The 15149-nt window shown below is 43.6% G+C and overlaps 1 protein-coding gene across 1 annotated transcript in view; it reads left to right on the top strand.

The window, feature by feature from the left end:
• LOC135556850 (rho GTPase-activating protein 39-like) overlaps positions 1–5745 on the top strand; it is a gene marked incomplete at its 5' end in the record, with an annotated part of 50396 nt that extends 44651 nt beyond the window's left edge. Inside the window, 2 exons of the mRNA XM_064990280.1 lie at positions 2541–2710; positions 4137–5745. Coding sequence (XP_064846352.1) covers positions 2541–2710; positions 4137–4331 — 365 coding nt within the window. The remainder of the gene's footprint in view (positions 1–2540; positions 2711–4136) is intronic.
• Between the last annotated feature and the right edge of the window lie 9404 nt (positions 5746–15149).

The following is a 15149-nucleotide window of genomic DNA, read 5'->3' as shown; positions in this document are numbered from 1 at the left end:
TGTTGTAGAGCATGAACCTACAGGAACGGGCCACCGCCTTGATGTTAGTTGAGAACGACAGGGTGTTGTCCAGGATCACGCCAAGGTTCTTAGCGCTCTGGGAGGAGGAAACAATGGAGTTGTCAACCGTGATGGCGAGATCATGGAACGGGCAGTCCTTCCCCGGGAGGAAGAGCAGCTCCGTCTTGCCGAGGTTCAGCTTGAGGTGGTGATCCGTCATCCACACTGATATGTCTGCCAGACATGCAGAGATGCGATTCGCCACCTGGTCATCAGAAGGGGGAAAGGAGAAGATTAATTGTGTGTCGTCTGCATAGCAATGATAGGAGAGACCATGTGAGGTTATGACAGAGCCAAGTGACTTGGTGTATAGCGAGAATAGGAGAGGGCCTAGAACAGAGCCCTGGGGGACACCAGTGGTGAGAGCGCGTGGCGAGGAGACAGATTCTCGCCACGCCACCTGGTAGGAGCGACCTGTCAGGTAGGACGCAATCCAAGCGTGGGCCGCGCCGGAGATGCCCAACTCGGAGAGGGTGGAGAGGAGGATCTGATGGTTCACAGTGTCGAAGGCAGCCGATAGGTCTAGAAGGATGAGAGCAGAGGAGAGAGAGTTAGCTTTAGCAGTGCGGAGCGCCTCCGTGATACAGAGAAGAGCAGTCTCAGTTGAATGACTAGTCTTGAAACCTGACTGATTTGGATCAAGAAGGTCATTCTGAGAGAGATAGCGGGAGAGCTGGCCAAGGACGGCACGTTCAAGAGTTTTGGAGAGAAAAGAAAGAAGGGATACTGGTCTGTAGTTGTTGACATCGGAGGGATCGAGTGTAGGTTTTTTCAGAAGGGGTGCGACTCTCGCTCTCTTGAAGACGGAAGGGACGTAACCAGCGGTCAGGGATGAGTTGATGAGCGAGGTGAGGTAAGGGAGAAGGTCTCCGGAAATGGTCTGGAGAAGAGAGGAGGGGATAGGGTCAAGCGGGCAGGTTGTTGGGCGGCCGGCCGTCACAAGAAGCGAGATTTCATCTGGAGAGAGAGGGGAGAAAGAGGTCAGAGCACAGGGTAGGGCAGTGTGAGCAGAACCAGCGGTGTCGTTTGACTTAGCAAACGAGGATCGGATGTCGTCGACCTTCTTTTCAAAATGGTTGACGAAGTCATCTGCAGAGAGGGAGGAGGGGGGGAGGGGGAGGAGGATTCAGGAGGGAGGAGAAGGTGGCAAAGAGCTTCCTAGGGTTAGAGGCAGATGCTTGGAATTTAGAGTGGAAGAAAGTGGCTTTAGCAGCAGAGACAGAGGAGGAAAATGTAGAGAGGAGGGAGTGAAAGGATGCCAGGTCCGCAGGGAGGCGAGTTTTCCTCCATTTCCGCTCGGCTGCCCGGAGCACTGTTCTGTGAGCTCGCAGTGAGTCGTCGAGCCACGGAGCGGGGAGGGGAGGACCGAGCCGGCCTGGAGGATAGGGGACATAGAGAGTCAAAGGATGCAGAAAGGGAAGAGAGGAGGGTTGAGGAGGCAGAATCAGGAGATAGGTTGGAGAAGGTATGAGCAGAGGGAAGAGATGATAGGATGGAAGAGGAGAGAGTAGCGGGGGAGAGAGAGCGAAGGTTGGGACGGCGCGATACCATCCGAGTAGGGGCAGTGTGGGAAGTGTTGGATGAAAGCGAGAGGGAAAAGGATACAAGGTAGTGGTCGGAGACTTGGAGGGGAGTTGCAATGAGGTTAGTGGAAGAACAGCATCTAGTAAAGATGAGGTCGAGCGTATTGCCTGCCTTGTGAGTAGGGGGGAAGGTGAGAGGGTGAGGTCAAAAGAGGAGAGGAGTGGAAAGAAGGAGGCAGAGAGGAATGAGTCAAAGGTAGACGTGGGGAGGTTAAAGTCGCCCAGGACTGTGAGAGGTGAGCCGTCCTCAGGAAAGGAGCTTATCAAGGCATCAAGCTCATTGATGAACTCTCCGAGGGAACCTGGAGGGCGATAAATGATAAGGATGTTAAGCTTGAAAGGGCTGGTAATTGTGACAGCATGGAATTCAAAGGAGGCGATAGACAGATGGGTAAGGGGAGAAAGAGAGAATGACCACTTGGGAGAGATGAGGATCCCGGTGCCACCACCCCGCTGACCAGAAGCTCTCGGGGTGTGCGAGAACACGTGGGCGGACGAAGAGAGAGCAGTAGGAGTAGCAGTGTTGTCTGTGGTGATCCATGTTTCCGTCAGTGCCAAGAAGTCGAGGGACACACACACACACACACACACACACACACACACACACACACACACACAAACTGTAATGGGGTTCTTTTGTTCTGGTCTGTACTCTGGGTGATTGAGGAATGTGTGTCAGTGTGTGCTGGCCAGGGAGAGGGGTTTGTGTGTCTGACCAGTCAACTGTTTCTGCCTCTTGATTGGACTCTCATTGAATTTTGTATAAATTGACTTACACTGTAGAGATTGCTAGAGCGAACAAATGACTCTTATTTTTCAGTCTCTCTCTCGTTCCAATTTCCCTGTCTCTCTCTTTCCAATTCTACCCCCTCTCTCTTCCTCTCTCTCTCCCCCCAGCATCTCTGTTGAAGTTGTGGTACAGGGAGTTGGAGGAGCCGTTGATTCCTCATGAGTTCTATGAGGAGTGTATCACTCACTATGATGACCCTGAGGCTGCAGTCAACGTTGTCATGGCGCTGCCTCACATCAACAAACTGGTGCTCTGCTACCTCATACGTTTTCTACAGGTAACACACACACACACACACTATACTGTACATACAAAAGTCCAGTGTAAAAAGAAGCTCTCATCAATCCACTCCCTGAGCTTATTTATTTTAGGGACAGTGATTTACAAAAGTAAACCTTCAATAGTGAACATAGTAGCAATAGGATGGCTAGTGGCTACTGTTGATTGTCTGCAAAAAGAAAGCTACCTACTGTAGCTGCACGGTGCCTTCAGAAAGTATTCAGACCCCTTGACTTTTTCCACATTTTGTTACGTTACAGCCTTATTCTAAAATGGATTATTATTCTAAAACATGTTATTAGAATATTTAGCAAGTTTATTAAAAAATAAAAAACAGAAATACCTTATTTACATTATTTACAATCAGGCCTTTATGGTAGTGGCCTGATGGAAGCCACTCCTCAGTAAAAAAGGCACATGACAGCCCGGTTGGAGTTTACCAAAAAGCACCCAAATACTCTCAGACCATGAGAAACAAGATTCTCTGGTCTGATGAAACCAAGATTGAACTCTTTGGCCTGAATGCCAATCGTCACGCCTGGAGGAAACCTGGCACCATCTCTACGGTGAAGCATGGTGGTGGCAGCATCTACAACGCGGCAGGGACTGGGAGACTAGTCAGGATCGAGGGAAAGATGAACGGAGCAAAGTACAGAGAGATCCTTGATGAAAACTTGCTCCAGAGCGCTCAGGACCTCAGACTGGGGCGAAGGTTAACCATCAACAGGATAACTACCCTAAGCACACAGCCAAGACAATGCAGGTGTGGCTTCGGGACAAGTCTCTGAATGTCCTTGAGTGGCCCAGCAAGAGCCCAAACTTGAACCTGAACTAACATCTTTGGAAAGACCTGAAAATAGCTGTTTAGCGACTCTCCCTATTCAACCTGACAGAGCTTGAGAGGATCTGCAGTGAACAATGGGAAAACTCCCTAAATACAGGTGTGCCAAGCTTGTAGCGTCATACCCAAGAAGACTCAATGCTTTAATCACTGCCAAAGGTGCTTCAATAAAGTACTGAGTAAAGGGTCTGATTACTTGTGTAAATGTGATATAAAAATGTTATTTTTTATTTTATTGACAAATCTACAAACCTATTTTTGCTTTGTCATTATGGGGTATGGTGTGTAAATTGATGAGGGGAAAAAACAATTCAATACATTTTAGAATAAGGCTGTAACAAAATGTGGAAAAGTCAAGGGGTCTGAATACTTTCCAAAGGCACTGTAGATATCTTTGGAAAAGCAGTTAACGGGGTAGTGTCCTATTTTGAATATCTTAAAATTACATATAGTACATCATCCTCTCTACACACTCATGCTCACACACTCATACACACCCTCTTCCTGCAGGTAACACACACACACCTGCTCAAACACACCCATCATCATCTCTCTCTTTCTCTCGGTCTCTCTAACCCTCCAGGTGTTTGGCCAGCCTACCAACGTGGTGATAACTAAGATGGATGTGAACAACCTGGCCATGGTGATGGCTCCCAACTGCCTGCGCTGCCAGTCAGACGACCCACGCATCATCTTTGAGAACACGCGTAAAGAGATGTCCTTCATCCGCGTGCTCATCCAGCGCCTCGACACCAGCTTTATGGATGGCCTGCTATAGCCCCCCAACTTCAACTGTGCCCCAAAACGACCATACGACACGGAGCACCTCTCTCCCTGCTATAGCCCCCCACTTTTCAACTACTCTACCCTGAAAAAAACCCACACGGGTTGCCACCAATTTCAAATGTGCCCATAAATCCACCAAGGCACCACCTGCCCCACAGACCCTGTTCTAGCCCCCCAACATCAATTGGGATGACCAGTTGGGATACCTCCCAACTCCAACTGCCCCACCATATACCCTGCTATAGCCCCCAAACTACAACTACTGACCCCAAAACCATCCATTCACACAGGACGGGATGATCCCCGAAGGAGCCCCAACCCAGCCTGACCCGGACCCCTGACCTCTAACCTCTACCCCCACCCTACACACAGGGACTTGCGTCTCACACACACTGATGTACAGGGTTACACATACTCACATAGACATACTGTCACATGTACATTTACTGACGTGTACACACACTCACTTGTATAGTACACATCCATACACACAATTTCTGAAATCAGGGTGTCGGACCACAAATCAGCTCCAAACCCAGAGCTGCAGTCAAACTGCCATCAAAGAAGGTGGATAAATGAAGATGTCCCACTCAGGCTGTTTACCTTTGATAAAAATGGTCACAGTTCCGGTCTGCTTAAGGGATGACTCTTTCATAGGTACCAATGTATTAGCAGCTGAGTCTGGTCTGTTTAGTTCATTGACTAAATGAACCAGAAAAGAGGAGGGCGTGAGATGTCTCGCTTCCTCTCCTGTCTCTGCTGCCATGAAGCCTGTCAGTCCATCTGCACTGTTGTCACCAACCAACTGATGTCAATAAAGTTCTTTAGATTTTTTGGGACGGTGGGGGGGGGTGAATCCAGGTCAGGTGCTAGATGGGATCATCGCAGCACTGCCAATCAACTGTGACTGTTGCAACCAGAAGTGATAGACAACCCTACAGCCCTTATCGCCCATCCACCTGGTACATAGGCCCTTCTGCCCCACTCACCCCTCTGACCACCCAGACAACCACACAACCTCTACCCCTAGAGCCCCTCACCATCTACCCCCACAACACATCCTCAAGATGGTGCACACCTCTATACTCTCATACTGATATGATTTCCGAATGTCTAAATTGAGATCCGTCCACCTCTGTCTGTCTGTCTGTCGGTCTCTCGGTCAGAAAAACTGGACCTGTCTTTTGGACCTGTAAAGTTTTCTTTAGTTGCTGATTTGACTGGGTATGGATTAAAAATATGTTATTTTATTAATTGATTTGTCGTATTTAACAGAGTTAAGTTTTTTGCCCACTATTTTATATCATTTAATTTATTTGTATTTATTTCAGCAATATTTCCCAATGCCTTCTTATTAGACAATATACTTTAGGATTCACGTTGTCTGTGTGTGTGTGTCCCACATTGCACCCTATTCCCTTTATAGTGCACTAGTTTTTGTCAAAAGTAGTGCACTATATAGGGAATAGGGTGCCCTTTGGGATGCACATCGTCTTTATGTTTGAGAGAATGAGTGTGGACATGTAGGCATGTATGTGCTTGTGTCTGTGTTTTCAATACAATAGGGCATATACATCACATGTTCATGTGCTCTCTGAAGGGTAGAGTTGGTGTGTCTCTCTGTGTGTCTGAGAGTTAAGTCCTGCTGTTTTTTTTTTGTTCTGTTCAATCTGTGTTTACACACGCGCACACACCACCCTTAACCTAATTAAGTCCACATTCTCGCAGAAGGACTCTCGTACTCTAACATTCACTAGAAGCCCTCACGCACTCAGATGTTGCGTATCTGTGGATGGATCTTTTCTGCGTTAAATAGCGGTCAAGCAACATGTTGAAGAGATAAAGTGGATGAGTGAGGAAGAACGGGAGGGGAGAAAGGGGTGTATGTCACTATGTGGGGCGGCGGGGTAGCCTAGTGGTTAGAGCGTTGGACTAGTAACCGAAAGGTTGCCAGTTCAAATCCCCGACAAAGGTACAAATTTGTCATTCTGCCCCTGAACAAGGCAGTTAACCCACTGTTCCTAGGCAGTCATTGAAAATATGAATCTGTTCTTAACTGACTTGCCAAGTTAAATAAAGGTAATAATAAAACATGTACAGTACCAGTCAAAAGTCTGGACAGACCTACTCATTCAAGTGTTTTTCTTAAATGAGTATGTGCATCCCAAAAGATACCCTATTTCTTATATAGTGCACTACTTTTGACAGAGCCCTGGTGGGACCTCGTCAAAAGTAGTGCATTATATAGGGAATAGGGTGCCCTTTGGTAGGTACACAAAGTGTGTGTGTGTCCTTTAAATCAATGACATCAAGCATTACAACACCTGGTTACCAAGTAGGCCTACCTCGGTTGCACAAGGACTGGGTGCATTCTATCAGGGTGGAACTGTAGTGGGACCTAGACCATTTCTAATCAAACAAAGCTTGGCATCATCTGACACAGGAACAGGATACATGCTCTTTGATAACGAATACATACAGGATACATGTTGTTTGACCACTTTTGAATGAGCAAATAGTTCTGATGATTATGACAGAGACATGATCTAGTCCAAAAGTATAAGATAGCTAGCTGCTCGTTGTGACTCGCCCTGCATCAGAGAGCTCATTGAACAGGAGAGACCGACAGAGCAATAACCTTCACCCTCTGGATCAGTAACCAGGTTTCTATCCAACCTTTTTAAGTGAGTAAAGTATATGTCAGATAAAACATTTCACGACAGTCGTGATGGAAACCGCAAACAACCATCATATCGAAGCAAACTTCGAGTCACGTGATGATATGTTTGGTCGTCTTCCCACTATAATACTGCAGTGATTGATGCTCCTTTCCAATAAATATTGAGGGTCTTAATCCAGAGAAATTATGGTCGATACTTGGCTGCCTTTTGACATATTAAAAATAATCTCGCTCTTTTGTCCATTATAATGTCATCATATAGGCTATCCTACGTGCACTGTATCTGCCAGCTGTTGGCTAGAGAGCACGTACCAAGACCAGAGTGGGCACAGTCGCAATATAACGCCATTTATTTTTTTACATAACCACATTTAACTTGTATTATTTATTCGGTACATTGTCGTTTAACCGCAAAAGTTGTTTTTTTATGTGCACTACGTCTTAAGACTTTTTTCCGCAACAGGTCAGTTTGATGGAAACACATCTCGGGTAGGAAAATGCATATTTTTGAATATTCACATGAAAATCTGTCGCCAATTGGATGTACTCTTCATTTACATCTCAACAATGACTGAATTACAATCTGTAAGTAGTATAACTGTTCACTCGGTACTTTGGCCAATACTACATTTTTTACTGACATGTTTAAAACTATTTTCTACAGTGGAAAGGAGGGCATACACTCACATGTTAACAACAGACTACCAAGGGGCACTAAAATACTACTCAGAGACAGAAAGACGGAACAAAAATGTGTGTGTGTATGTGTTTGTGTAAGGGATGGCAGTAGAAAATTGACCAATCAGCATGCAGAACTTCGGGTCACCACTTTTAAAAACAAAGTAAATAAAAGAAAAATACATGAAAAAAATAAACATAAAATACTTACAGAAAGGATTTATAAACATGAAGTGTTAAAAATAAATGTTTCCACTTTAAGAGATGATTTTTAATCTCTTTGTTTTCAATGATTACTGGTTGGTTCTCGTTTTTGATTTGTTGCTACATATGTTGTTCTTACAGTTTGTGTCCATACTGTTATCATTATTAATGTAATTAAAATGACTGATATTGATCACAAGTAAGGTGGGAATCAGCTGCTATGTACTCTGTGCTCCTCACCTCCTCCTTTTCTTCCTCTAACGTCCCCTACTCCCTGCTCCTCAACCTTTTCTTTTCTCTTTTAATGTCTGTCACTCAAACAAAAATCGACATTGTTTAATAAACAATTAAAATGTGAAATATTCATGGTTTGTGTGAGACTTTTATTAACTAACACAGTGGCAATCCATTATAGTTGACTCCCATGTCAATGTAACAATGCAGCATGTACAGTTGAAGTCGCAAGTTTACATACACTTAGGTTGGAGTCGTTTTTCAACCACTCTTGTTTACAAGCTATAGTTTTGGCAAGTCGGTTAGGACATCTCCTTTGTGCATGACACAAGTCATTTTTCCAAATAATGCTTACAGAAAGATTATTTCACAACTTATTGTGGGAAGCTTGTGGAAGGCTACCCAAAACGTTTGGCCCAAGTTAAACAATTTAAATGCAATGCCACCAAATACTAATTGAGAGTATGTAAACTTCTGATCCACTGGGAATGTGATGAAATAAATAATAGCTGAAATAAATCTCTCTCTACTATTATTCTGTCATTTCACTTTTTTTTCAATTTAAAGTTTTATTAAGTTCTTGTTTTTCAAAACCAACAAAACACACTCCACATTCACAGATGTGACAGGCTTAAAAAATAAATAATAATAGTTGTTTGTATATATACACACACACACACACACACACAGTGGGGCAAAAAAGTATTTAGTCAGCCACCAATTGTGCAAGTTCTCCCACTTAAAAAGATGAGAGGCCTGTAATTGTTATCATAGGTACACTTCAACTATGACAGACCAAAATGAGAAAAAAATCCAGAAAAATCACATTGTAGGATTTTTAATGAATTTATTTGCAAATTATCTTCTTCTGGATCATCCAAATGTTCTCGAGCAAACTTCAGACGGGCCTGGACACGTCTGGCACTGCAGGATTTGAGTCCCTGGCGGCGTAGTGTGTTACTGATGGTAGGCTTTGTTACTTTGGTCCCAGCTCTCTGCAGGTCATTCACTTGGTCCCTCCGTGTGGTTCTGGGATTTTTGCTCACCGTTCTTGTGATAATTTTTGACCCCCCCCCCTGGGGTGAAATCTTGCATGGAGCCCCAGATTGAGGGAGATTATCAGTGGTCTTGTATGTCTTCCATTTCCTAATAATTGCTCCCACAGTTGATTTCTTCAAACCAAGCTGTTTACCTATTGCAGATTCAGTCTTCCCAGCCTGGTGCAGGTCTACAATTTTGTTTCTGGTGTCCTTTGACAGCTCTTTGGTCTTGGCCATAGTGGAGTTTGGAGTGTGACTGTTTGAGGTTGTGGACAGGTGTTTTTTATACTGATAACAAGTTAATAACAATAACAAGTTCAAACAGGTGCCATTAATACTTAAAGAAGAAGTTACAGGTCTGTGAAAGCCAGAAATCTTGCTTGTTTGTAGGTGACCAAATACTTATTTTCCACCATAATTTGCAAATAAATTCATTAAAAATCCTACAATGTGATTTTCTGGATTTTTTTCTCATTTTGTCTGTCATAGTTGAAGTGTACCTATGATAAAAATTACAGGCCTCTCTCATCTTTTTAAGTGGGAGAACTTGAACAATTGGTGGCTGACTAAATACTTTTTTGCCCCACATACACACACACATACATACACACATATCCTACATACACATATCCTACACACATGTACATGCACACAAAGAACAATTAAAAAATAAACAAACTTGCAGCAGCACTATCAAGGTTCTTATTAGCTGTTTCTAGCCTTCGCTGAGACGACGAGCAAATAATTCATTTTTGGATTTTACAGCACCTTACACCACACGTATCTGCTCATTTCCCTCATCTCCCCATTCACTCTGTCTGATTTGACATATAGTTGAGTAGTGGAGACCAGAGTCTATCAAACTTGAGCTGTCTCTTGTGGAGGTCATACGTGAGCTTTTCAAGAGGGAGAAAGTCAACAATTTGGTCAATCCACATTTTAAATGTAGGAGGGGTATTAGAGGCCCACAATAGAATAATACATTTCTTAGAAAAGTATGTAATAGTCATACGCATATTTTCTCTGTCAGGATCAAGAACAAAGTCCTGCTGGGCATTAAGAAGGTAGATACTGTACATCTATTATTTTCTGTGCAGCAGTATGTATAGATTGCCAAAATCTGGCAACCTCTCTACAGCTCCAAATACATGCATATAGGTTCCACTTTCAGAGATACATCTTTTACAGTTAGGAGACATGTCTGTTTTCATTATATGGAGTCTCAAAGGAGTGTAATAAAATGTGTACAAAAATTTGTAATTAGATTCTTTCATTTTTACATTAGTAGAGGAGCAGTATACCCTGTCGCAAACCTCCGCCCATAACTCATCACTTATAGTCAGACCAAGGTCCTTTTCCCAGATTATTTTCAAATGAGTAAAGGAGGAGCCTCCTTTCTCAGAAAGGAGTCTATAGATAAGATATTTTGCCTTTAATGGATTGTGCTGTGACAAGAAGGTTTCAACTTCATTCAACTGAGTTCTAAACCTCCTCTTGGAAGTAAATGAGGAAATTACATGTATAATTTGAAGATATTTTAAAGAAATGGGATCTTGGCACATTGAAATCACTGCAGAGCTCTTGAAAGGATTTCAGTGTAGTGGTTTTCTGATTAAATTGGTTTTAAAAGGTCCTGATTCCTAGAGTATGGCGAAGATTAAAGTTGGCATCCCTCAGGGCTTTTGGCAAGTCTGGGTTGCCTACTATAGGCGAGTGAGAACATATTTGGGAGGAAATGCCAAGGTATTTCTTACAGTCCCTCCATGCTAGTAGGGTGCTGTAAATCACAAAGGTTTTGGCTCTGTTGCCCACTTCACTAAAGTTATTAATGAATATAATTGAGCTTAGGGACAATGAACCACAGGATTGGGCTTCTATCTGAATCCATGTTGACTCTTGTCTGTTTGTGATCCATGTTAGCATGTTGCGGATTTGGGCAGACCAGTAGAACAATTGAAGGGAGGGAAGGGCAAGACCACCCTAAGATTCAGGTCTCAATAGAGTGGAGAACTTGATCTTAGGTTTTTTTTTTGCCCCATATAAATTTGGTGATGCCTTGGTTAGTTGTTTTGAAAAAGGAAACGGAGATAGCATGGGAGCATCTGAAATAAATAGTTCAGTCTAGGGAGGATGTTCATACGGATGACATTAATTATTCCTACTAAGCTAACTGGGAGGGAGATCCAGGTTTGGAGATTGTTCTTGATTCGACCCAGGAGTGGGAGATAATTTTCCTTAAAAAGGCTATTCAGATCTGGTGTTATGAAGATCCCGAGGTATTGAAACCCCTGTGTTTTCCATTGGAAAGGACATAGTGTCTTCATAGAGCTGGTGAGTGTAATATTGAGATGGCAGACAGTGGATTTGTTAAAATTAATCGTATAACCTGAAAACTTGCCATACTGAGCAAGTGTGTCCAAAAATGAGAGGGAGGGATTTCTCAGGGTTGGATATGTAGAGCAAGACATCATCCGCGTAAAGCGAAATCTTGTGCTGCAGGCCGCCTGCAGAAACACCCATAATACTTGGATTGCTCCTTATCAGCTCTGCCAGAGGCTCCGCCCCCAACAGGTAGAGCAGGGGGGACAGCGAGCACCCTTGTCTTGTGCCCAGTTCCAGAGGGAATCTGTCAGAGTTCAGTCCGTTAGTAGTCACCATGGGATTTGGGATGAGAGTATAGTGATTTGATCCATTTAATAAAATTTGGGCCCATATTGAACTTTTCTAAGACTGAAAACAGAAAGCTCCATGTCATTGCAGTCAAACGCCTTCTCAGCATCCAGTGAAGCCAGCAGAACTGGGGTCTTCTGTGCGTTTACTTGATCAATAACATTCGCCGGAATGTTATCAGAAGAGTATCTGTCTCTAATAAATCCAGTTTGGTCCTCTTTTATTATTTTGGGAAGAAGAGTTTAGTCTTTTGGCGAGCAATTTGGTAATTATTTTGTAGTCAAAATCCAACAAGCTTATGGGCTGGAAGGACGAGCAGGATAGAGGGTCCTTGTCTTTTTTGAGCAACACTGTAATGCGAGCTGTGTGCATTGAGTCTGGGAGAACTACGTTTTTGTACAAATCCTCCAATATTGCCAAGAAGATAGGGCTGAGCTGGGGCCAAAAAGCTTTGTAGAACTCCCTGGGAATCCATCTGGGCCTGGGGACTTAATAGGTGGCATGGAGGTAATTGCCTCCAGGATCTCCTCAGGAGTGAAGGGGGAGTTGAGATCTTCTTGGTCGGTCTCTGATAGTTTAGGTAGTGAGATTCCCTCTAGGAAAGAATGGAGTTCTGCCTCCATGTGTTCTCTCAGAGGTATATAGTTTGCAGTAAAATTCATGAAATGTTAAATTGATCTTTTTGGGTCATATGTGACCTTGTCCTCTAATGTTCGGATAGCCATGATTGTACGCTCTGACTGCTCTTTTTTAAATTGGTAAGCAATCAATCTACTGGGCCTATTGCTATACTCATGTAGTCCAAATTTAGTTTGGCTTTGGCTGCTTTAAGATGACTCCAGGAGGTGCTGTCTAGGGATTGTTTATGTATTCTTTCACAGCAGTCCAGCTCCCTCTCAAGATCGAGCCTGTGTGCTTCCATTGCTTTTTTCTTAGAGGAAGCGTATGCAATTAGATGACCTCTTAGTGTGGCTTTAGCAGCGTCCCACATTGTGGCCGGAGAAACAGGAGAATCTTTGTTGTCTTGTGTGTAGTTGTCTATCCATGTAGTTACCAATGTATGGAACGCTTCATTTGATAGCATGGAGGTGTTGAATTTCCAGCTCTTTGACCTCGGGGTGTTTTTGCAGAGGTCAAAGCAGAGGTGGACAAAGGAGTGATCTGAAAGTGCTATGGGTCCGATTGTACACGTGGCTGAATTTACGAAACCCTTTGGGATAAAAATGTAATCTATACGGGAGTAGGTGTTACGGACATTAGAGTAGTATGTATAGTCCATAGATGAGCTATTAGTCTCTCTTCAGATATCTATCAGTCCCATCTCTTTGGTAAGAGAGTTCAACATCTTTGCAGATCTAGGATTTGTGGTGGGGACTTGAGATGATTTGTCTAGGGTTGGGTTAAGGGTACAATTAAAATCTCCGGCCACCACGCCAAAGGAAACACAATGCTCATTGAACAAGGTTATAATATTTGACATGAAAGCAGGGGTATCTGTGTTAGGGGCGTATATGCTTAAGATAGTAATTGGTTGACAATACAGTGACCCAGTTATCAAAATAAATCTCCCCTCCGGATCAGATATGTTTTTGTCAATTATGAATGGAACATTCTAATGAATAAGTATGGCTGTGCCTCTACTGTTTGATTTGAAAGATGAGAAATACACCTGTCCCACCCAAGCTCTGCGGAGTTTGGCATGTTCGGCATCACAGAGGTGTGTCTCTTTTTTAGAGCACATAGTATCTTTTTCTGTTTTATTGCATGCCCTAGACCATGGCACTTCCATGTCAATAGATTTAAGGTACTAGTCATCATCATCAAACTTTAGTGCAAGTCATCTCTGGGTAAAAGTGGATAATAGTTACAACTGCGTTCACATAAAAGGAAAATAAATGGTGTTCAGAGATTGTTATTTTATGAACACCCCAGCAGAGTTCCCAAACAACTTGACACATCCCGTTGGATCTACTACCCCCTGCTCAGTCTCAATTCTGTGTTCCAAAATAAACGGGAACAGTTAGCAACGCACAACGTCTCCCCGCCCTCTCCCCACCAAAGAAATGCCTCCTTTCCGCCCCGTATTGAGTAAATTGAGTAAATGACAACGTAGCCCTCATCCAGACCACATTAAAAGAGGGAGAAAATCAAATCAATAGCCCAGCCTACATATACCACCCCCAATGGACATAGGGAACCACAAGTAATAATATCAACAACAAAAAAGGGAAATAAAAGTAGGCTGAAACATTAGTAGGCCTCGGTTAGGCTATAGAGCCTATCCTTCTCAGCTAAAGGAACATAAATAGAGATTGGACGGCTATAATGACATTTAGCAGGGCGGTTGGGTCTTTGGATATCGGCTATATATATTGTCATTGGTTCGTTTCTCATTGACCAGGATTGTCTATCAAAAAAACGTTTTGCCTCTTTGGGAGTTTTGACGTGTCGCAGGGCTCCTTGGTGAAGAATCCTGAGCTTGTTTGGGTATTTGAATCCCCTGAAGATGCCTCGGTTATTGGAGTATTTCTTCACCTCATCAAACTCTCGGCGCTTTCGGCGTATTCCAGCTGACAGGTCCTGGTGTAAAGTCAATTTGGCGTTTCCCGCTGTGATGGTGTTGATTTTCGCCGCCTGTAAGACTCATTCCTTGTCGGTGAATCTCAGGAAATATATGGTGATTGGGCGCGGTGGTTGTCTGGCTGCTGGTGGGGGCCTCAGTGCTCGGTGAGCTCTCTCGAGTTCTATGGGCCTGTCGGTGGACAGGTGGAGCCACTCAGAATCCCCCCCAACCACAATCAGCTGTATGATTCTGTCTAGAGATGCACAATTCTGCTCACTTTCTCATTATTTAAAAAACAATTGTGGTTGGGGGGGATTCTAGATTTCCTGCTTATCCCATTAATCTTCCAACTGGTATTTCTGGAAAACCTGGGACTTCGGGGGAAAGTTTACTGAAATTTGCCACCCTAATCTTGAGTTGTCTGCTTTCACCACCTCTCCATTGCCAGACTGGTCTCGAGCATAGATTATTATAAAACTGTCAGACTGGTCTCGAGCATAGATTATTATAAAACTGGTGGTCCAGGTGGTAATTTTCTCTTTCCACTTGTTGTTTAGGCAGTTGTAATTTACATAATTTAGCAGCTGTGCATTTCCCCTTGGAAAGGTAGCTACAGATCTAGGATCAGCTTTCCTTCCCCTGGTACCATTTGCTTTTGATAAAGACGAACATTAAGACAAAGCAGGTCCCATGGTGTTATTACACTGTTGCACTTCAAACAAGAAACACACAAACTAAATT

The sequence above is a fragment of the Oncorhynchus masou genome, chromosome 15 (genome assembly GCF_036934945.1).
Source record: "Oncorhynchus masou masou isolate Uvic2021 chromosome 15, UVic_Omas_1.1, whole genome shotgun sequence".
In the NCBI taxonomy this organism is placed as follows: domain Eukaryota; kingdom Metazoa; phylum Chordata; class Actinopteri; order Salmoniformes; family Salmonidae; genus Oncorhynchus; species Oncorhynchus masou.
The sequence above is the reverse complement of the archived record's forward strand: the minus strand, read 5'-3'. Positions and strand labels throughout refer to the sequence as shown.